Source organism: Conger conger, chromosome 18, assembly GCF_963514075.1.
Source record: "Conger conger chromosome 18, fConCon1.1, whole genome shotgun sequence".
Lineage (NCBI taxonomy): Eukaryota > Metazoa > Chordata > Actinopteri > Anguilliformes > Congridae > Conger > Conger conger.
The window spans coordinates 19,911,842-19,934,986 of NC_083777.1; the positions used below are offsets into that span (position 1 = coordinate 19,911,842).

The window sequence follows — 23,145 nt, forward strand, 5'->3', positions numbered from 1 at the left end:
GCAGGCCAGTGCAGGAGGTTTCTCAATGCCTTTAAGAAGAGCAGGACACATGCAGTGAAGGTGGCTACAGTATGATGTATTTCCATGAACTCATACATGTTCGATTGATAACCACCACATTTCTTGGCCACTGTGCCTTACTTGAGGTTTGAATAGTTCATTTAGAAATAATGAACATTTCCATTTGGCAATTCTTTCTTATTTTCTCCCTGGAATACTTAGGACACCAATTGTACCTGTATATAGTTAGATATATCCATACAATGACCTGTGTTTTACATAATCAAATAATAAAACATTAAAGTCATGAGGTTACATTTTTTTTGGTTTTAGGATGCAAGCCTTATTTAAAATTGTATTTTGTTGGAAACAAAAATAATAGTAATCAGGAATTATTTTACTAAACATTGTTCCCTCCAAACAAACCATTCAAAAAAAAAAAAAAAATGTGTCTGAATATTGTTGGTGAACTGGCAAAAGGTTATTTCTGTACAATGCATTCCAAATCTGAAACTACTTGTACTGTTTGTTGGACACACCCCATGTAATCAAATTAGCCTGATGGCTCCAGAACTCTATCAGTGTCATTAAAACACAGGTAGCTGCAAAGGGCATTGGTCTAGTCATAAACCGCTAATGTATTCTCCATCGTAAAAATATGAAGCTGACAAGCGTGACAGTAAGTAAATAAAACTTTAAAGCGTTCATAAATTCTCCACTGAACACTGTGGACCTGCACACAATCTGATATAAGGGGTTTCAGCTCAGCACTACCATCATAAGTACAAGCAAAGGTAAGACCTGCATTAGTCACGGTGTTACTGCAGCTGAGGTGAATAAGGTGCAGAGGCAGCCTTTTCTCAGCAGCAGAATGGATCCAGAAGAGGGCAGCGCTCTCACCTGCGGATTTTGGAGTGAACTTGTCCCGGTTAGCGGCGCACACTGCCAGCAGCCGGTACCCCAGGTCCAGGTCGTATCCCTGCTGGGCAGCAACCCGGCTCACCACCTGTAGAGAGAGGACCGGGTTAGAACAGCCGCAGAACCCACGCTCAGAACTACCGCACGCGCTCAGTACAAACGCACGCCCAGTACAAACGCACGCTCAGTACAAACGCACGCCCAGTACAAACGCACGCCCAGTACAAACACACACGCTCAGTACAAACGCACGCCCAGTACAAACACACGCCCAGTACAAACACACGCCCAGTACAAACACACGCCCAGTACAAACACACGCCCAGTACAAACGCACGCTCAGTACAAACACATGCTGAGTACAAACGCACGCCCAGTACAAATGCACGCCCAGTACAAACGCACGCCCAGTACAAACGCACGCTCAGTACAAACACATGCTGAGTACAAACGCACGCCCCGTACAAACACATGCCCAGTACAAACGCACGCTCAGTACAAACACACGCCCCGTACAAACGCACGCCCCGTACAAACACACGCCCAGGACAAACACACGCCCAGTACAAACACACGCTCAGTACAAACGCAAGCCCAGTACAAACACATGCCCAGTACAAACACACGCTCAGTACAAACACATGCTCAGTACAAGCGCACATCCAGTACAAACACACACTCAGTACAAACGCACGCCCAGTACAAACGCACGCTCAGTACAAACGCAAGCCCAGTACAAACGTGCGCTCAGTACAAATGCATACCCAGTCATACACACATGCACACACAAGCACACAAATGCACACACACAAACGCACACACACTCTACAGGTTCACTTCCCTAAGCCTCCCTTCAGGGAACAGCACCTCCTGAGCTCCTGACTCCTTAAGTATCTGAGCAGCAGACTATTTTAAGGCCTTCATAAAAGATGTATAAAATTATGCCACCCTTAAGCACAGTACCATAGGAAATCTCCTCACCAACAGAGCAGCCTCCATTCCATGCCCTGCTCTCTTTTTATCTCTCTCTCTTTAAGGCCATTTTACGATGCAGGCAATTTCCCATCTGTCGGGGGGGGGGCACACGTTTTCATTACCCATCTTCCCCTGCTGCACACTTTCGGCCCCCTTCACCCGGTTTATAGATGACCACGGAGATGAGAAACACTCGAAAATAAATAATTCACAGCGAAATGGCAGAACCTCTCACTTGACATACTGTACAAAGCACTGGCCCGGCTTCTTCACACCGTCTCGCCCCCACCTCCTGCACTCAGGCCTCTGACCGCTGACCTGGAGCGCAGCGAACGAGGTTACTGTTAAATCTCACGCCCCGTCGCACAGACCGGAAAATAAAAACAGATATGGGGCTATTTATACACGAGCCTCAGGGTGATCCACAGAACAGAAAGAGCCCAGAAGGTTCCGCGGAGACAATATGAAGTCACAACTTTACCGTTACGTTACCGGTTTCATAACAACATCTACTCTATTAACATGGCGACATTTATAAGCAATAAATCAATAAGCTTAGTGATGTAAACAGGGAAGAGGTGACATTAATGAAACCTAACCAATGAATCATAATTAAGTGAGCTCTGATCTACCTTCCATAATATCTGCAACACCGAACCCCGAATGATGCATTTAAGCGCTGACCTGTTTTTCCACTAACGGCCTTTCCTGTCTGATACAAGAAAACAAAAGCCCTGCAGTGTCTTCCACCGTTATCGTGTTTTTGTGGAATGTAGTGACTAAATTGTTTTTTAAGAACTTAAAATGCCACGGCTTTGCAAGTTTAAAACAAAGAAAGAATAGAAAAAATAAAAACAAAAATAAATAAAATCAGTCAATCACAACAAGCATTTTCTCATATTTCCTCAGTCTCATAATTTTAGACAAAATCTTATTTAAATTATTTCTATTTCTTAAATAAGACAAAAATATTGCCAATGGGGTGAGAAAGTTAGACTATTTTCAGAATTTGCCAGTGTCAAGCAAACAGTATCATAAAACAAGCAAATATTTTCTACTTCAGAGAAAAAAAGCTAGATTTTAAGTCTCATTACAAGACTAAAACACTTTTTTTGCACAGACTTGTGTTGCAGTGCACAGGAGGCTGGGGGAAAAGACAATTTTTGTCTCACACAATTACAAGTGTTTTGCATTTGGAGGGAAGTATTTCAGTGATGTAAGTAACACGGTGCCAAGCCTGCGGTAGAGCCAGCAGAGCAGTCCAACTACCGACTGGAGTCAGAGGAGGACCAAAACACAGCACAGAGCCCAAATAAAACAACAAGAGCATTTACAAGACAGGATCAACCATCAAATGAGCAAATAAGTACATTCTTTTCACAGGAACTCTGGGAACAGACAACTCACAGACAGCTGGAGTACAGCTCACCATTGATCGTTAAATAAGAAGTACATTGTCATGCTACAAGCATCAAAGAAAGGACTCACGGGCTCAAACTGCCAGCTTACAAATGTTCTTGCTCAAAGACAACAAGAAGGCAATCGGTCTTCTGCAGTATTCAGGCCCATTTGTTAGGACTATGGTGAATGTGGCTGCATGTCTGTTTGGTTTGTAAATTAACTTTTTGCTGTTGTTTTAAAAAAAATGTAAAAGCTATAAAATTCACAGATCAGAGCTGCTTCATAATCCAATGCTAAACTCATTCAGCATAAAAAATATAGCAAATGAGAACAGTGCCGCAGCCAAAGGTGAAAAAATTCTTAGAGAAGTTTCTACCAGATCCTCCGAGATGACAAACCCAGTGCCATCAAATAGCGAAGGAGCTCCCGTGGGCGTGAAGCGGGTCCTTATAAGGCGGTGCGATGAAGCCGGCTAACGATATCCGCCACTGTTGCCGCCGCAGACTCTAGTTAAACAGTGAAAATTATACAGCCTAATTGCTTCATCGGAGCACTCTTTTTCAGGAGAGCTCAGTCAGCGACCATGTTCAAAGCGTAATTGGACCTGCGGATACAGACTTTAATACTGTTTTACAGCGACTCTCCCGCTGAACCCGTGTGAAGCTGACAGGGTGCCACTTCCTCTCTGTACCGTGGGTCTCTCTGCACCTTCGGCGCAGATCAGAGAGAGGGTCTGGACGCAGAGCAGGAGGTGAAGCCCGACGGAGGGCAGGGTTAACGGGGCACTGGCCTGGAATTACTCTTCTCAGTGTCCAGGGCTTACAGGCTAACAGCGGGGAAAGGGATTTCGGATTTTCACTACGGGTAAGACACGATGCAGGAGTTCTGTACACGTTATCTCACACAGTGACCACAATTTTTATTTAAATTTCCTTTTTTAATTCAACCTTTACAGGGTAGGTTGACTGAACACACAAGCTAATTTACAGCAACACCCTGTGAAAGCTCCCCAGGTAGCATAACCTGCGTTGCTGTGTGCATACTACTCATACTAGGTTTCAATGAAAACCAGCCTGAAATTTAGTACGTATGAGTACTAAGTAGTAAGCTAGTGCGCGGTGTCGAACAGCCCATGTCTCTGCATGCCCCAGAGGAACCCACAGGACCCAGGCGGCGCGCCCCGTCCCTGCGTACCGTCAGACAGGCCATCAGGCTCTGCTCGAAGGGCCTCTGGAAGGCCCGCGGGTCCCCACACCAGTCCAGCAGCTCCGTCGCTGCCGTCTGGAAGTTCGCCGGATTTTGCAAGTGCTGCGGAAAGAGAAACATAAAGGTCAGAGGTCAGATTACGAGCCAAAACAGCCTCTCTTAATGCTGAACATTCAGGGAAGGAAACACGAGACACAGGTGTGAAATGGAAAAGTCAGAGGTCAGATTAAGAGCCAAAACAAACTTTCTTAACGTCATTTTTGAGCTAGCTGAAAGGTGCTTCTGAAGGGGACTGAATGCAACGGGTTTTAAATTCAACATCAGAGGTAAAGGCAAACGAACGCAGTGATTCCTCAAATTAAACTGCGGACCTCTTTACAAGAGAGTGAGTTAAGCTGGTAATAGGCGTTTGACGAATTGCGTTATTAGATTAAAAACACGCTAATAAGCTTCGCTGTGACAATAATTGGTGAATCTATCATATAAATGAATGGCTACACCTTGAGACCTCAGCAAAAGGGAGGCAACTGGTGCAGCCATTCCACATAGCGCAGTGATGTAACGTTTGTCCTCCGTCACTGCAGTCCCAACGCCGCTTCACCGCGTTTAATCTAGGTACGGCTGTCGGATCACGTGAGGTCCCTCTGATTGGCTGGTGCAGGACTGGATTTCATCGTAGCGGTGTAGACCTTGAATAAACACCAGCAGCCAAACAGGACTCATAGCCAATGTCACGGCAATGGACTGAATCGAAGCAGGGCCGAATTTGGATGGCCTGACATGGGAGGCCTGGCAGTGATTGAGTGTCTGACTGACTGGTCTCTCCATGTAGGTCCAGATTGACCAAGGCCAAGGAAGCACTGATTCTGGCACAACACAGATGTGCCTGATTCTACAGTCAAACCTTACTGGCAAAGCCTGACCCCAGCCAATACTCAGACCTAAGAAGCCACACTGAATAAACTGTCTTGTACACCTCCCAACCGACGGCCCCAGCATGGTATTACAGCAGTGTGGTATAGCAGATATGGACCAGGGCTTGCAAAGTACAAGGTTGCAGGTTCAAATCCTGTGCGCGACAATGCTGCCATCCGCCAACCTAAACAGCTTCAGTACAGACCCGGATATAAATGAACATAAACATGTTCAAATGGGCATTTCTCCAGAGAGTATGAATGAGTATTTTAAAACACACAGCCAAGAGCCCAACAATGTCTCACACTATATTTTAACACCCTTGGTCTGTGGACTGTGTTTCATGTCTTAAGTGTCTGGCACAAATTATTTTCTCGGAAAATCAGTCTGCCTTAAATCCTCTGCTGCTTTGCTTCATCCCGGCTTGTCAGCTGACAAAGACATCTAATTTGACAGCCAGTCATTTTATCTGTGAAAGTAGACCGCATTCCTATTCCGGAAACAAACGTTCCAACTCTAGCTACGCACAATGCATATTCAGCCCATTTAAGCAGAAGCGTTGTGCCTTTAGAGAATATTAAAAGTAGAGGAACAATTCTTTTGGAGTGGAAAATGTATTTTGTGTTCGGATGCATGAGGATCTTCAATAAAAAAACAGCTGCTGGATGAGATTGTAATATTTCCTTAATTATTTTAATCACTTTCACATTCTACACTGCTGAGACTTAATTTGGAATCCTTCCGAGATTTCTGGATAATTACTTTTTTCTGTACTTAGGCCTAAGAAGCAGGTTTAGAAGCATTTTAATTGGCAGAAACACAAGCTGTACTCCTTACAAGTTGGTTTCCGAATCGTCACTGGCAAACTGTGCTGTGACCATCACAAATGCAGCTTATTTACATAAAGGACTGGATGAAACCGGCTTAGATTCAGAAACACAAACTACAGTTTTAATATCTGAAGCAGCACTACATTATTTTCATGGGTAAACCTGAGGCTAGTATTAGTATAGTTGCTCCAGGGGAGATTGTCCCCTGCTTAGTCTTATCAACTGTAAGTCGCTTTGGATAAAAGTTAAGCTAAATAATAAACAATTATTATTATTAGTAGTAGTAGTAGTAGTAGTAGTAGTAGTAGTAGTAGTAGTAGTAGTAGTAGTAAACCACGATTTTAAACTGTCAATTACCAGTTAACTGCTTTGCTGAGTTAGGTTTTTTATTGCAATATAACAGGAAAGAGAGAAGTACCCATACCACAGACCCAAATGCAACCTCTTGCACTCATAACCACAGTCATTTTTTCCATTTGAAATCATGACTAGCATTCCTAAGTACGAAAGAAAGACAGATTTTTTTTATTATTATTGAAGCTGCCGTGATTGAGGCAAATATCTCATTTTGGAAAACATAAACGGCACAAAAGAAATCAATTTGATTGCAAACAGGTCTGACCACAGCATTAAATCAACACAAGCTTTGAATATAGTTAGTATTGGAGCCAAATTGAATCAGCCAAATTCCCGCTGTTAGCATTCATTTGCAATCAGGGTTTCTTGCATTTTTGTGAAAGGTAAGAATGTCAAAATGTCTGCTCAACATGCATTCAAGGTTCAAAATGGTGAATGTTGTATTCAGAGTCTCAGTTTCTCTTAAACATTAAGAATCTATCAGCCTAAGCAAATGGTAAAGGTGCAATAACAATGAAGAACAAAATAGGATATAGACTGGCATACTGTCTCTGCACTACCAAACAAACACTTTATAAAATGCTCTTAGAGGAACCACCACTTGAAACATGAACTCAAAATGCAGAAAATATAAAATGAAAATAGTATGTTTATACTAAAATATTTTTTGTCGCCTTTGTCAACAAACAAAACAGTGCAACGCACTATGGGATTATCGCCACCCAGGCTTGAATATCGCCTTTTTTTACTGAAGGAGCACCGACTTCTCCTGGTCTTCAGCAGGGTGGATTTCATGTTCATTGGTATGCATTGATGGATTTGCATTCAGCCGAATGCCTGGGTTTCAAATCAGATCAGCGGCTGTTGGAAAGCCAGCAATCCCATGGTGCATTGCTCCATTGTATTTATCAACAAAGACCTCAGCCTTTTTGAATGCAAATGACAAAAAGTGAGCAATTTTGAAACTGCAACCAAATAAGAGATATTCTTCATTTACAATTCACTGTTTTTTTTAGCTTGTTATTTGCAGGAGCACTTCCCCTTTAAAATGCTCCTGATGTGGTTCAATGAGCACAAAAACAGCTACATCAACATTACATTATTCATTCAAACATAAAAATAAATACATCAGATATACAAATACACAATAATTGTGCTTGTTAAATTGGGTAGCTAAAAGCTGGCCGACACAATCACATTTCCCTGAGGTTCATTACGGTTTCTGACGGGACAGAACCAGTCCCCCGCTGCAGGTGCTGTTTAAGAACGCTATGTTTTGGTGTTCAGATAGACAGGCCCAGAGAGACCCCGCAGAGGGACGGGCAGAGGGACGGAGGTGGTCTCTCACCTGTCTGATGCAAAGCAGCCGGTCGTTGGTCTGCTGTATGTGCCGGTCCATCGACTGTAGAGAGTTCATGGTGACAGCCTCTCCTCGTTCTCTACCTGAAAGCCATTAAAGGTCCCAAATCTGGAAGCAGAAGAAAGAAAGAGACAGACCGGATTAAAATGGCCGCTGTCCTTTGAGGCCTCGCCAGTTCTTTCAAAGTTTGAGTTGACAGGTGTTGAAGGCGGGTAGGTGGGGATTCTGGTCCTGTGTGTTGGAGGTGGGAGGGTGGGTTGGGGAATTCAGGTTGTTTTTTGGGTAAGCTGGAGTATTCCCACCTGAAGACAATCAAATAAGGTCTGTTCTTTCCCATAGACACACAGCACTATATCTGGTGTCACAGGAGATTTTCCAAGCGAAGCTGAATTTAAGTATTGAGATGTTTTTTGTCCACAAACAGCTTCACAGCTGCTGTGTGTGTGTCGCCTTTGAACAAGGGTAAAAACTTGTGAGGCTATGTGAGCACACAGCGCTCATTCCACTGACTGCACCATGCAGGAGCTAAATCACCAGCACGTCCGCAACCAATCAAAGAAGCTTTCTCGATATATCTTTCTCAAAGAAAATGTGTAGGGACATCGGCCAAGTATTTAAGTACTTAAATGGTAAATGGTAAATGGTTGGCATTTATATAGTGCCTTTATCCAAAGCGCTGTACAATTGATGCTTCTCATTCACCCATTCATACACACACTCACACACCCTCGGCGATTGGCTGCCATGCAAGGCGCCCACCAGCTCGTCAGGAGCATTTGGGGGTTAGGTGTCTTGCTCAGGGACACTTCGACACAGCCCGGCGGGGGATCGAACCGGCAACCCTCCGACTGCCAGAAGGCTGCTCTTACTGCCTGAGCCATGTTGCCCCATCTTATGACAATATCAGGGGTATTCACACATTAAGTCAAAATGGCAGTCACAGCCCTGCAGTGCTATGTGGCCACGTCAGGGTTATCGTTTGTGTTTGTTAATCTTTTGTGTTCTGCTGCTAGTCTAGAGAGGTGAGAAAGTCCCAGTTTAGACTACACCCGACATTTGTTCAATTGATTTTCATTTCCTGAGGAATTCCCTTTGATGTTTGGGAAGGGTGGGAGAGAGAGGAAGCCAGCGTGGAGTGATAATCACCAGACGGAACGGAACAGCGTAACGGCGCATAGAGCGCCAACAAATGACCTGGAGCAAACATACCTCTCTGACTCTCACACACCGTACTCCAAGAGCTACGCACCCAGCCCATTAGCTGAAATACATCAGGGCGGTGGAATGCCAAAACGACATTTGTTACAAGGTCATAGCACATAAATCTCCTGAACAAAAAAACCACCCTTTCCGCAGCATGCGACCTGCAAATCTATTTCACACAGTAATAACCATTAGCCAAGCAATTACAATGGGTGGCGCTGCACTTCAGAGTAAATTAAATAAAAGAGGCAGTGAGCGGGCAATCGGTCTTGTTTGTTTACACGTCGTTACTCGTCACGTGTTCGTATGTTAAGTAGAAGGTTCTGGAAATACGCCGGCACAGCGGTCAAGAACAGCTGCTGTTCAAAGATGACGCCAGCCCAGGACCCAACGACAGATTACGGATGACTCAATGACCCAGTAGACTGCCACTCAGTGCTGCCACTACCGACAAGTTAAAAAACTAAAAAGTTACAAGCACAGCGTGTCCATTATCGCGAGTCAGAAGTGTTAAGCCTTACATTCAAGGTTATCAATTTGTGCTTGAGGGAGCTGATTTATGGCAGTACTCAATGACAAATAAATATCACACGCAGGACGTCCCTGTGGTAATTTACGGTCGCCCTGTAGTTTTGGGAAGAAGGGCATCCGGATTAATGGATCCGGAGTGAAGGCCTGGCCTTCTGCTGCTGGATGTTTTAATTTATTGCAGTAGGCTGTAAAAAACCCCACACTGAGGTATCAGCTCTGTTCACGGCTGCTGTAACCATGGCTCCGGCTGTCACTCAAAGCACAGACCACGCCCCCCTCTGACGGCTAAAGAGGTCTCCGCAGTAACAGAGGGCATTCTGCCGTATTCTCCGCGCAATCAAAACACCCCTTTCCCCGCTTTTCTGAAGGATGACCACGAGGGATGTGTTTGATTACTGGATAGAACTGAGTTTGATTACACGAATGCAGCTAGCCTATTCCGTGCGGAGCCAGACCACTTCAGGCCGGCCGGATCCGTGTTTGTTTTTACTTTGCGATGAATTAGCCGAAACGCAGGATTGGGGTGCAGTCACGTTACAGCTGCGGGGAAGGGAGGTAGCCCTGTGGGGCTGGCCAGCTTCTTAGGACCCAAGAAAGTCAGGATGATGGGGTTGTGTGCGTGCAGAAATTGAGAAGGGGAGCCAGAGAAAAAAGGTTGGAGGGGCATACCAGACTGGCTATGAAAAACAAATTAAATTAAGAAGCCAGACATTCATTAAAATGCCTTAGGCCAGCATTCAAGAAAATAATTACACTTGGACTCTGATGTCATTCTCTGACTGCTGAGAATTAAATGTAAAGCGGCTTATTGGAGAATATGGTACTCATAAATGAACAATGTCAACAAAATTTTCACTAATTGAGGTGTTGTGGGGGGTTCAGGCAGCAGTACCCCTTTTCCACTGTCTGGCAGATATTTACCCCCCTCCCCAAGATAGTCACCCTGTTCCAGTAAGCCTTTGCAAACCAGAAATCTCTCAAGGATATAGATCACATATAGATTTCAACTTCTGGGGGACAACAAACATGACATTTTCTTTCCGATTTTTTGGGGGACAGTACCATCCCAATTTGTGGGGGGGCCTTTGACGTTTTTCCCAAAGTTGGAGGGGGGTCTCCCCTGTAGGGGCAACAGGGACCGGATTTCCCTAAACCGAAGGGAGAAGATATCTTCTTAAAGAACAGACAGAGTTAAGTACACAGCTGCTACTTAACACACAAAGCAGACTGGGAAGCTAAGAAAGTTCTCAATGACTGGTAATGATCTCCAGATCACAAAGTGCTTTGTTGGACGGAAGAGAGGCTTGCAGTGTTCGTTCGAACCCTTTTCAAACAGTTCCTTTTCCCCATACAACTTACAAGATGATTTCAGGCTTCAATTAAGTGTTGAAAGAGGAACAAATTATACGCGATGCGCATACTACATTTCCACAGATACGGAGAACAAGGGAGCCAGCTGTACAGCAGCTCACACAGAGAGACACACGCACTAACGACTCATGTGTCACAGTAGCACAGGCCAAACGCTAACGTCTCGTTTACTTAAACGTTCATAGCGATGTCGCAGGTAAAATATTGTGCACGACGCTTGCCCTCAGAGCCAGTGTCATGTAGCACATGTACCTGCAGCTGCACAGAGCACTCCATACAGCCAGACTGCAGTCTGGAGCATTGCCTAAACAGGCACGGAACCCTTGTCTGGAGAGCGACATTAATGCTGGTGGGGAGGGGGACCTATATGGATGATGCGCAGGGCGCTGTAGTTCCTGTGCTCTCGTGCCCTCAGGTGAAAGCAGGAGCAGTGGTAGCGGTCAGAGAGGAGCGGCTATGAAGATTGAGGAGGAAGAGAGACTGAGGAGTTAGTAATGGGAGGGGCAGTAGGACGCATGGGAGGGCATTATATGGGCTGGGGAAAAATAGTGCGTGTGTGTGTGTGTGTATGTGGGTGTGTATGGGTGTGTGTGGGTGCGTATGTGTCTGACTGAAGTCACATTTTAAATGAGTACCATCAACTAAAGTGCTGCACAATTTATAACTTCATATGAATGTGAAGAGAAAATAAGAATACACAAAAGAGCATATGTGAGTGTGTGAGTGTGTGCGAGTGCGAGTTTATGAGTGTGTGTGCGTGTTTGTGTATGTGTGTTTGAGTACGTGTGTATGTGTAACTCCACCCAAGCAAACAGTGGCAGTCTAAGAGTACAACAGACAGCAGACAGACAGCTGCCAAGACAATCACATCAGTGTGGCACATTCAGTGCATCTGAATCTGAAGGGCACAGTTTAGGAGCACAAAATGCTCACTAGCAAGCAGCAGGTCACACTTTCTCTGCAGGTCGGATGCTTGTTATTCAGGGCTGCCATCTGACAGCCATGCAGCCACACCGAGCCGCTAAGAGCGGAAGAGTTCTGTAATTGGGGGCATTTGCCTTTGGAATCTTCAGGGACAGCCTCCTCACAGAATCAAAGAACGTGCCGACTGCTAAAGAGCGAGCTTTCCTGTGTGTGTGTGTGTGTGTGTGTGTGTATGAGTGTGTATGTTTGTGTGTATGTTGTGTGTATTGTATCATGAGTCAAGGCTAGTGTTCACTGGTGTGTCTAGAGGACAATGTAGAATCACTGTCCTTATTCCTACGGTCTAAGGAATGATACTGGAAATTAAGTTGCTAACGTTGCCTAAAGTACTGCTCCGCTGGTCCTGCTCATAACAACCGATAACTCCACAACCGCTAATTACCAGAGCAAGGCAGTAACTTACAATTAAACCGATTAATCAATACGCCTTTAAAACTTCCGTCTGTAATTACCCAGAACCCCCTGCTCTGATGGTTGGTGTGGAATAAAGAGATGGTTTTCGCACATGCAGCAAGGAGACTTGGCTAATGAGATTAGCTTGCTAATGGACGAAGGAAAACTCTTCACACCCAGTGCACACCGAGCCATCAGCTCTGCCCCCCCCCACCCCCCCCCCCCCCATGAAATAAGGCTCTTTGGTAAGATCCACAACACAGCAGACAACAGGGTGAAGTTAAAAACCTTCATTCTATGGGCAAAAACACTCACCTTCAATCCATACCATACAGGTCACACACAGTACTGTAGGAGATCCAGTGCCTATTTTACACCCTACAGGCCACACAGTACTACAGGAGAGCCAATGACCACAAAATGAAACGAGTTAACATATTTTACAGATGATTTCTGAACAAGCTGCACACAAACACACACACACACACACACACACACACACACAGAAAGTATACATTTACAAAATGTAGTGCGAATCCAAAACATCCACTAAATATTGCAATGGCCGTTGCAGAATGAATCCCAAAAAATGGAGTGGTTTTGTAAGGTGTTGAGAAGGGTATTTCACAGCTTTTGACATTAATTGCGTTTCTGAGCAGCGCTCCTGCTTTCAGTAACTCGTCATTTTCACCAGGCGGATTAAAAGCTACTTTGTTCGTCTACCCAGTTCTCTGGCCTAAACCCAGCGCTCTCTCCCAGGCCCGTAACCATGGCAACTGTGTTCATTCAGCACTTGCGAATAATCACTACAATGTGTTTTCCATTTAGATGAGTTTTTTCTGTAGCCAGACACACAGAGTCCATCTTAAGAAGCCCTTCACTGGGGCAAAGAATGTGCTTCTCCATCAGTATTCACAGCCTTTCCATTCAGCTTTGGGATTTTGTTTTAGCTTTTAATGATCAATAGTAACAAATGAATTTGTGACAGCTCAACAAGCAAGATGATTAAACAATTCCCCGTTCAGATGACAACCTTTGGTACTGCGGGCTGCACGGTTAAACTGCCAGGGAAGATTTTACATTCACTTACCATGCAGGAATAGTACTTTTAACATGCAGTAACTGTACATCCACCATGAAGTAATAGTACATCTACCATTGCATATGTGTGCCGTCATACAACATTAAAAACAAATAAATACATATAAAAATAAAAGCCAATTCCATGCCAATGTCAGCTCCTTTCTGTCAAGTAAAATCCAATAAAACCTGGTGACCTGAAGCCAGGCTGGCACACAAGACAGTCCCTGCCACTATTATAGTCCTCCTTTTGGCGATAATAATGGTGTTATTTTTGACCACAAACAGGTCCTGTGGGTGAACACGCAGCAACCACCACACTCAGCATCACCTCAAGCAAACCTCTAAATCTAATCATGACAGAAAAACAGGCTGCTCAGGTACTGGCATGTTGATCATTCATGTCCGAGAGGTATGAAGACAATGTAATATTCTGTGGTCAGCATCCCTCCGGCTCAAAAAAGATCAGGATTGCAGGAAAGCAGAAAACTCCAACACTGAAAATACTGAACCATATAGTCAGAGGGCAGTTACAGTGGACTCAGTGGTAACAGCAAGGTCATCATCTTCTAGTCTCTTCCTGTGCTTACAGAGAGACAGAACCGAGGGAGCTTTTCAAACTTAGCCAAGTGTTTACAAATCTGAGGGCAGGAACAGTGCCGTGCTTTTAATTCCTGCTTTCCGCTCCCAGATTGAACCCGTTTCCGAAGTATTCCCCCTTCAAGTGGGAGAAAGCTGGAATTCCTGTGCTAAATGCTGACCAGTGACTTTTGTTTTCTCGAGAGAATTCCAGAGTTTACTTTCAGCTAAGGTAGTTATCCATGTAAAGGTCACTGGCCATCATGGACCTGAAGCGGCAGTCTATTGTGCAGTTAGATGTTTTGATAAAAACTGATCTGGGATTGATTAAAAGGAGCTCAAGGCGGGGGAATGAAGGAGGCCCAAACACAGCGAGAATAAATACGAACAGGGCTGACTGCAACATTGGAGTTTGAGGAGCATGCCGTACACCTTGTGCGAATACACACTTCTGGACTTACGACCACAATAACCTCATGAGGCACAACTGTATTCACAGTCTGGTGAAATCGATCTTCATCAGTCTCAGTCAGTCTCACATGAAATAAAGTTGTGTTCAGAGCACAAGTCCAGCCCTCCAAATTTCCAACATACCTGTTCAGACTCATATTTAAAGACAAGCTGAAACAGAAGTATAGAGAAGCACTAACTTTCGCAATATCACGTATACATGAGTGAAAAAGATCTTTTGGGGGAATTTTTGAAGGGCAGGGAGAAAAGGGGGGATGTCAAATGAGGACACACATCGCTGTGTGATATTTGACACTGATTGAAGGGGAATGGACAATTTACAGATATTTCAAGGACATACACACCCACTGGTACACAATGGCATAAAATCCTGCAGAATGTCATTTTCCAGGAAGTGGAAAGAAAAAACTTTGTTGTGAAAATAAAATAAAAATATATACTTTAAGATATATTCGTATGGTTAAGAAGAATTGACAAATTTGGGGGGAAAGTGAATTTTGATTTCAGCTAGTCTTTAAAAGTTACACTAATTCAATTTACCAGCTTATTTCATAAATTAATGTGAAAACATGCGGTTCTTCACATCTGATAAAAAACACGAAGTATAATTTTTTATAAGATAAAATAAAATAAATTAATGAGCAGAAAGCAGAAATCGACTCCCTTTCCAAAGTTTCCCCAACTGTTGCAAGCTTGCCTGAATGATTAGGGCTAGAATAATGTGCAAACCCAGCTCAATTGTCTTAATGAGATGCTTTTGTTCATCTATTAGGCTACAAAAAACATCACAAAATTGACTATATTTACACAGAGTGCAAAAAAAGTGAGATTTGTTTGGTTGGATTCATTTATTTTAAGAAAGAAATGGCAAAGAAATGGTCCAGTGGTCAAAAGAATTTTCAGCATATAAAAATAGTCCAATAAGAGCATCTTAATAATCCTACATAGAATTGTCTGCACTAAACTGCATTATATTCCTTTTATAGTAATGAGGTTTTAGCATTGATATGCTTTAACTCTGATTGAGGGCAGATATTCACTTGTTGACGGTGCTTAGTGCAAATCTGGGGAATTGCATCATTGTGTTTCATGTTTCAGAAAACCATGTAGTTTCATGCAGAGCATCCCGTCGACTACATAAACTACATTTCAAAGAAATACGCTTGCATATTCAAGATTCACCAGATTCAGTGGCAATTCACAGGATTCAATTAATTCTGTGACTGTCTGCATTCTCAGTGTGGTAGAAATCACATGAATGCCTTCATCACCTTTCCAAGCAAAAATGTGTCAAGATCCGATAAGATAGGACACTGAAACATATTTCAAGAGGTTCAAAATTGAAACCTACGTTGAGAAAAGGAAACAAATGTCAAAGAAATTAACCTTAAAAGTCAGAGTAACACCGTGAATTAACCTCTTATTTAAAGAAAACAACTACAGGAAATTCTGCTTGAGAATGAGGAAGTCTTTTTCCTTGGTTACTAGGCAGGGCTAGCTAGTCTCTGAGAGGAATATGAATATGCGTGCTCTAGCCAGTTAAGATCCCCTGGCAAGTGGCCAAAAACAGTACACAGAAACTAAGCAGAATCCTGTGGATTACTGAAATGGGCTCCATTTTGTCACAGAGACAGCAGAACAGAGTGTCTGCAGAGCAGATAATCTCCATCAAAGCCCCGAGTGAGAGAAACAGAAATTGGGAAGGCTTGCGTAACGGCGGAGAAGAGCTTGACGCCGTCCCCTCACCGGGATTAGCCCGAGCAGCCGGAACAGGGTCGGAAGCTTCCGGAAGACTGTCGCCAACAGTGAAGAACATGTGGATGAGCCCAGATAACTGTTCATACGGCCACGGCGAAATCCAGCACATATCCCCCCAGAGCTACTGCAGGGACAGGCAGGCGGTCAGCCTCGGCACTTCCTGTTCTCAAAGGCCATCGAAAACAACAGACAGGCTGAGGGCCTGCATGCCAACGCCAACGCCCCCCAACAACCGTTACCATGCTGCGCCTCTCAGGAAAAAAAAAAGGGGGGCAGGTGCAACTGGATTGGTGCAATTAGCTTTCCGATTACATAACATAAATACCGCATTTAAGCGCTATAATCAGTTATTCATGCATCCATTTTAATAAAAAAGTTTAACCTGTATTAATGAAATCACACAATCATGGCAGTCTGATATTCAATATTCTTCAAAACAGTGGCAATTCTTCAAAACAGTGGCAATTCTTCAAAACAGTGGCAATAATGAATTGGCTCCAAAAAGATATGACCTGGAGATCGTAGCCTCAGACTCTGACATCGTTTTTTGCTTCTTCCAGTCAAACACTGTGGAATCTCCCACATTTTATTTTACTGCCAAATCAAACCCCGTTTTGGAAAGTGCAACTCAAAATTGGGAAGTGCTGGAAAGTGTAACTCATTTTCATTTAAGTTAATGCACCAAATTTGCATCTGATAACAAGGAACTTGATAAGGGGCAAATTGCTACTTTCTATTTCATACCCCATTTGACCAGCTAGGTCTGTATATATGATTAGCAGCTAAAGTTTCAGAACTGCAGACTGTTACCAACTAAAGTTTAACAAAAGCACACTGTTGGCAAATGTTGGTAGTTAAACTTTCACTTTTCCTCTGCTTTTGTGTTGATTTCATTTCTGTGAACAATCAGAAGTTGCAGTGTATTACATCACAAGAGCGGTCAAAGCACACAAGCTACTAATTACTAGGAAGGGCAATAAAATTTCAGCATGGTGCAGTTCTTGGAACAAATAAAATCTGTAATCCCGAGTGTTTAATTTTGAATAAAATGTAAGGTATCTGCAGTCTTAGAAAAATATCAAACGGCATTAGCAAGTGCAGAGGGACTGAAATAATAACATTCACTCCATACCTTCCTTCTCAAGAGAACTTATTTGAAAATTGAGATTTCATATGGCAACAATATTACAAAACTGAACCATCTTAATCTCTTGCTCGCTTCACGACTTTCAGCACACACAATTGTGCGGGGGTGCATTTTAACAAATTGAAAAGTACACCTGCAATTTTCCACTGTAATGGCTTTTCCTGTTTTGTGAAATGGGATATTAATTCACGCTTCAGCTGGGAGGGCACAGCACAAAATCAGAGAGGGAAATGTTTCGCCAGCTCGTCTTATTTGCCTACGCGGCCACTTAACGCCCTGTTGGGTTTGCGGGGGAACGTGCTGTTTATTTTAGAGCGAATCCCATTTCGCTGTGTTCTTCGGAGGATCAAACGAAGCCTGGCGAGATTAGCCTAACGACTCGCCATAGTGTGTAATGGGGTGTTTACAGGCCAACATTACACAGGGATAATTCACAGTGTACTCACTCTCAGCAATCAGACCTCAATAAAAATCACAAACCCTATTTGCTGTTCGTCAGCGCTTCGCGGCAATGGCTCAATATTCTCCGAACAATTTCGAGAGAAATAAGACATCCGTCAGGTAATGCAATACCCTCGGTTTAAATGTGCAGTGGCTGTAGGACCCTGTTCCTGTCTAGACATATGGAAGCACTAAGACCAGCCCCGTTGTACTAGCCTCAGTGGAAAACACCGGCTAACAGGACCGCAGGAAGACGAAGCCAACTGCACATGTAATCAAAAACACTCCTCAACTGCCCAGCTCCCCTGTTCCCACTCCAGTCTCTGACCACGCCCTTCCTCAGTTACGGGAATGGGACGCTGAGAGTTTGGGGCGAGAAATGTTTCTGCTGACCAGCAGAGTTTCAGCGGTGGGCACCTTTCCTTTTTAGTTAAATCCAAAAAGCTTTACGATGAAACCTTACCGTCAACTGCTTCCAGAACAGATGACCTCACTGTATGGTTGCCACCAGTCCTCCACTAGTCAGGATGGACTGCACTTTATCACAAAATAAGGTTTGGAATGGCCAACCAAATTCAGGTTGCTCCATGGTTGCCATGCAGAGGACACAACCAAACAGTGAAAATAACAAAAAACATGAGACATTTCAGTATGAGGAATGGGCTGAGGCTGGGTCTCTGATGGCTGCTGAAAGCATCAAAGTCATTTTTTAGACAAATCCAGTTCATTTTCAGCACTAATACTCACTGGCAGCATACCTTCAGCCAGCAGTGTGCATTTTTTTCCCCCTGACTTTTACATACAGTAGCTGTTCCTTACACATGCCATTTCGCAAAACCTATATTTTTGAAACTATACATCTTGATTACCTCCCACCCCCATTTCTGAGGACACATTTGCTTTCAGTTGCTTTCAAAATATTTTATAAAAAAAAGCTGTCAGTGTCCCAAACTGTTCACTCTCAAGAGTTCTGAGATAGAATATGTGACGGATAAACTTGGCCAAAACTAACTTACTGAACTGCCAATTCAGCAATAAGTGTGAAATATGATAGCCCAGGGCATAAACAGATGCTGGGGAAGTTGCATTTTAGTACGCATGCTATGAATTTAATGCTGACTTAGCTAGTAAGCACGTCACATGGAACAATGAAAACAGAAGGTAAATTCAGTTAGTTCAGCATGCTGTTGATAAGGATTTTATTTGATCAAGATATTGAAATCATGACCACAAGTGGATACATTTCACGATCCAAAATGTAAACCAATGTAAGCGTGCCGGAAGGAGAAACTGCACTGTTGGCTATAGAACAACAGGCGTCTAATTCAGCTCTCAGTAACACTCAGCAACACTGTAGCTATGCAAGCTTTCCTGTTTGGAGATGCAAAACACTTCACTGTAGTGCAATGCTCCAAATCCATTAGGCAAACTGGAGCAAAAACATAGTAATTAGAGCACAACTATGTGCAAGATGGCACGAAACGTCAATGCCATAGGATGCCATAGAGAGAAAAACTGCCTTTACACAGTGCCTTTACACAGTAGCTGAAAATATACACACACTCAAATATAAATCCAGGTGCATTTATTTGACTCTTACAGACTCATTGCAACTACCTGCAAATATACTCCATCATAGCATGTGAAATAGCCAACAGTATCACCAGCGACTAAAAAAAGAAAAGTGAAAAGTCTTACATGGAGATCTATTCAGTTTCTATGGTAACTAAGCCATTACGTGATAAAAACTGATTAGCCGAGGCACATGAACATGTTCGGTGCACAAGCCATGATGCGTTACGGCGGGTGGGCGGGGTGTCGTTACGGAGCATTTTGGGATCTCCCCACACTGCTGGAGCTGGGTCACACCCGGTTACACCTCTCGGAATTCTGGGTAGTTTCCGCATCAGTTGGTGAGCAAATGTTTAAGTGTGCTCTTGAGAGCTACGATGCCTATGAAGGTAATTATTCAACAGTGCCTCTGAGACGTGCTTTAAAAACGCCTCCAACAACAAACTCAAGTTTTACAATACAGAGCACAGTGACACCGAAAACAACATTAACAACAGTTACATTTAGGGTAACTGTTTCTAAGCAACGGCATTTGAACCTACGTCAAGTGTCGTACCCCAGGGTGCTCTGGGTAACTTTTCTTTGTGGCAGCAAAAGGGGCAAATTCCTCCATATTCATAGGTTTTCCCATCGAAAATATTATGTCATGACTTATTAATGTTGATAAAGACCTGAAACTCTTTGTTCTAGACTTTTCACATGAGACTAAATACAGTAAATGTAGTGGAATGTGACTGATGTGCCAATCGAAAGCAGGGAAAGAGAAAGAGGGATGGAGACTGAGAGAGAATGTTACTGGAACATTTTTAGAAAGTTTCTCCCTTGAGAACGCTTAACTTTACAGTAAGTGGTTCCCACTACATAGAGCCTAGGCATATGCTATATTTCAACTGATTATAGGAAGGCCAAAACTGCATGAGCTCACTGAAACTTGTAACTTTAAATCATAGCAATTGGGGATGTTTACTCTTAATATGTATTGGGGTTTTTAGGTTTTAATGGGAAGTATATTGGCTGTGTACTTGTCGAGATCTAAGTGGTGTTTATTATGTGCAACTCGAATGTAATGTATATCTTCTGTGGCATTAATGTTGTTAGTGGTGTTTTTTTTGTGATTCCCCCTGTCAGGGGATCAGTAAAGTGTATTCTATTCTAGTCAGTTTAATGCCGTTCTTCCGAGCTGCAGGCCCCATTAACAGCAGATCGGGATGATTAGGCTGACTGAAATAAGCCTCGCCTGGAGCATTTTAACATCATCAGCTCTTTACCCAGGGATAAATGTATGAAGCGAAACAAAATGGCATGCTTTAGCTTTCCAGCTCTCATACGGCATAATTGTATATTGCACAAACTTTGGAAAAGGGGATTGGTTTTGATTCATTTGGATCCAATAAAGACTGCACTGGTGAGCAGTTAAGTCTGAGTGCAGTGCAGGGTGAAGGTCGGGTGAAGGTTCGAGGCCCAGGTAAGCTGGTGGTGTTGGACCTTTTAGTAAAGTACCTGAAGCAGGACATAATAAATATCCACAGGTGGAAATGGATCATGTAAAACAGGGGTAACCAGCTCTTTTCCTGCAGATCTACCATACTGTAGGTTTTCCTTTCAACCCTAACAAAGCACAACACATTCAACAGCTAGAGATCTCTTTGAGCTGCCAAGTAGAAGTAGTAGTAAAGTCAGGTGTGCCAAAGTGAAGTTAAATCCTCCAGAAGATCTCCAGGAACGGGGCTAGGCATGAGCTAGTTAACCTGGACTAACCTGTAACCTTGACCTTGAAAAACAACAACAAAAGTTGTTGAATAAGGTAAATGCACTGCATCTTCTGAGACCTGAAACAGACAGTTCTGCAGGGTGTTCTGACTTTGAGAAAGCAAAGCTTGAGAAAATAAGTCCCTCCTAGCTGACGCAGCTTGTTGTGAGTGAAAGCTTCCACAGAGTCACACAACCGCGAGCGTGACTACATCTCGATCTCTGCAGAAATGCCGTGACTAAACATCTCTCAGACCGTGGCCCTCCATGGGCGCACTCTGTCTGGCAGCGATGACTTGCAAGGTTAGAAGATACCGAGTAACAGTGCAATGAGTCGGCCGAGATTCTGGCATGGTCATTACTGGTTATATGAAAACATTATAAAATGAATGCCTAATATTGGCATACTTTGTTTAGAACCAAACCAGTACCAAAAATCAGTCTACATATTTTTAGCCAATATCTACGATGTATATATTTTTTGAAACCACCAAATGGACAGCAGGCCATTTGTTCTAATTGAACGATAATAATGAACAGACGGATTGCTGTGTTCGATGTTCTGTATAAAAAAACAGTACGGGTCACTTATATGACAAAATTAATCTAAAGAGGTAGTATTTTTTTTCCTATGAGTTTCTGAGACTAAATACATTTTGCCCAACCAAAATGAAGTGGAGCTCAGAGACGCGGGTTGGCATGTGAATATCTGATACAGAAGCTGGGGACCATGGTTTCGAGCCGGGGACCCTGCTTTTTGAGCTGTGGACCCTGCTTCTCTGGTTGCAAGGACTGGCTGCCGAAGACCATGCTCTCAAACCGGCAGACCTACTCCTATAATCCCATCAGAGCAACTCAGAGCATCTTGCATGCTACAAATCTCACGACTCGACTCTGAGAGATGCTATTAGACATGCCATTAAGAGGGGCTAAAAAAAGCACAATGTTCAGACCTTAATAATTCATACAGGGTGGTCGTGCTAGAGGGAATGAGTCCCCCACCCCACCCCCACATTCAAAAGAGAAAACATTCTACTTTTCACCAGAAAAAGGCCAAGTATATGATGAAACTTCATTCTATGAGGTAGACATCAATGAACAAATATTGCATCGTGTAATGTTTTAGGCCAGTGTCTTAGTGCTGGGCTAAAACAAAAAACATTTTAGATATGACTGAACAACCCCTGGTCTAGCGATATTGCCACACTATTATTGTGACAGACGTGCGTTTGTGCAGAGAGAGAGAAGAGAGAAACCACAGTATGTTCTCTGGACATTCGGGTAGTTTGCAATTCCCAGGAAGGTGCACGCACACACAAAATGTTTCAGGTGCAGGGAAATAAAAAGTGAAATACAAAAACCAAAGAATTCCCACACATTGCTCATTAGCATCCAATCATGATTTATTTTTATATGTGTGATGCAGAGCAGAACAGAAAGTGCTGCCTTTTATTAACTAAAGACACTACAGAAAATACCAAAACAAGAAAAGGCCAATCTGGCAACCTAAAAAAAAAAATTTTTTTTTTAAAAAGGGAAAGAAATCAACCATATTTGACAAATATTTACCCCGTGACAGTGTCCACGACAGCTCCCCAAAAACCACCCCAAAAGCCATCCTCCTCTAGGCCAGAACCAGGTCTCTTATGTAGCCCGCTGATGAGGTAACTGGCACAGCTACAGTGATTACAATGAATCACAGCTGTGGCCATAGCTGTAGGTAGGGCCGGTGTTGCCCCCTGGTGGACCTTAGTTTACCTACATGGCACGTTTCTCAGGCCAAAGGGAAACACGGCGGACAGACATTTTCCTACCAGCACACACCATGGGGTTACAGAGCATAGAGGGGAAATAACCTCTTTTACACTCCAGCGTCTGCTGCCGGATCCCAAACACCTTGGGGG

At 43.5% G+C, this 23,145-nt stretch overlaps 1 protein-coding gene across 2 annotated transcripts in view; it reads right to left on the minus strand.

Annotated features, from left to right (window-relative positions):
* LOC133118481 (zinc finger MIZ domain-containing protein 1-like) overlaps window positions 1-23,145 on the minus strand; it is a 77,521-nt gene that overhangs the window by 27,129 nt on the left and 27,247 nt on the right. For both annotated transcript variants that reach the window (XM_061228527.1, XM_061228526.1), the window contains exons 3-5: window positions 7,951-8,070; window positions 4,489-4,602; window positions 901-1,006 (exon numbers count right to left, since the gene is read on the minus strand). In XM_061228527.1, the coding sequence (XP_061084511.1) occupies window positions 901-1,006; window positions 4,489-4,602; window positions 7,951-8,019 (289 nt within the window). In that variant the 5' untranslated portion in view covers window positions 8,020-8,070. The remainder of the gene's footprint in view (window positions 1-900; window positions 1,007-4,488; window positions 4,603-7,950; window positions 8,071-23,145) is intronic.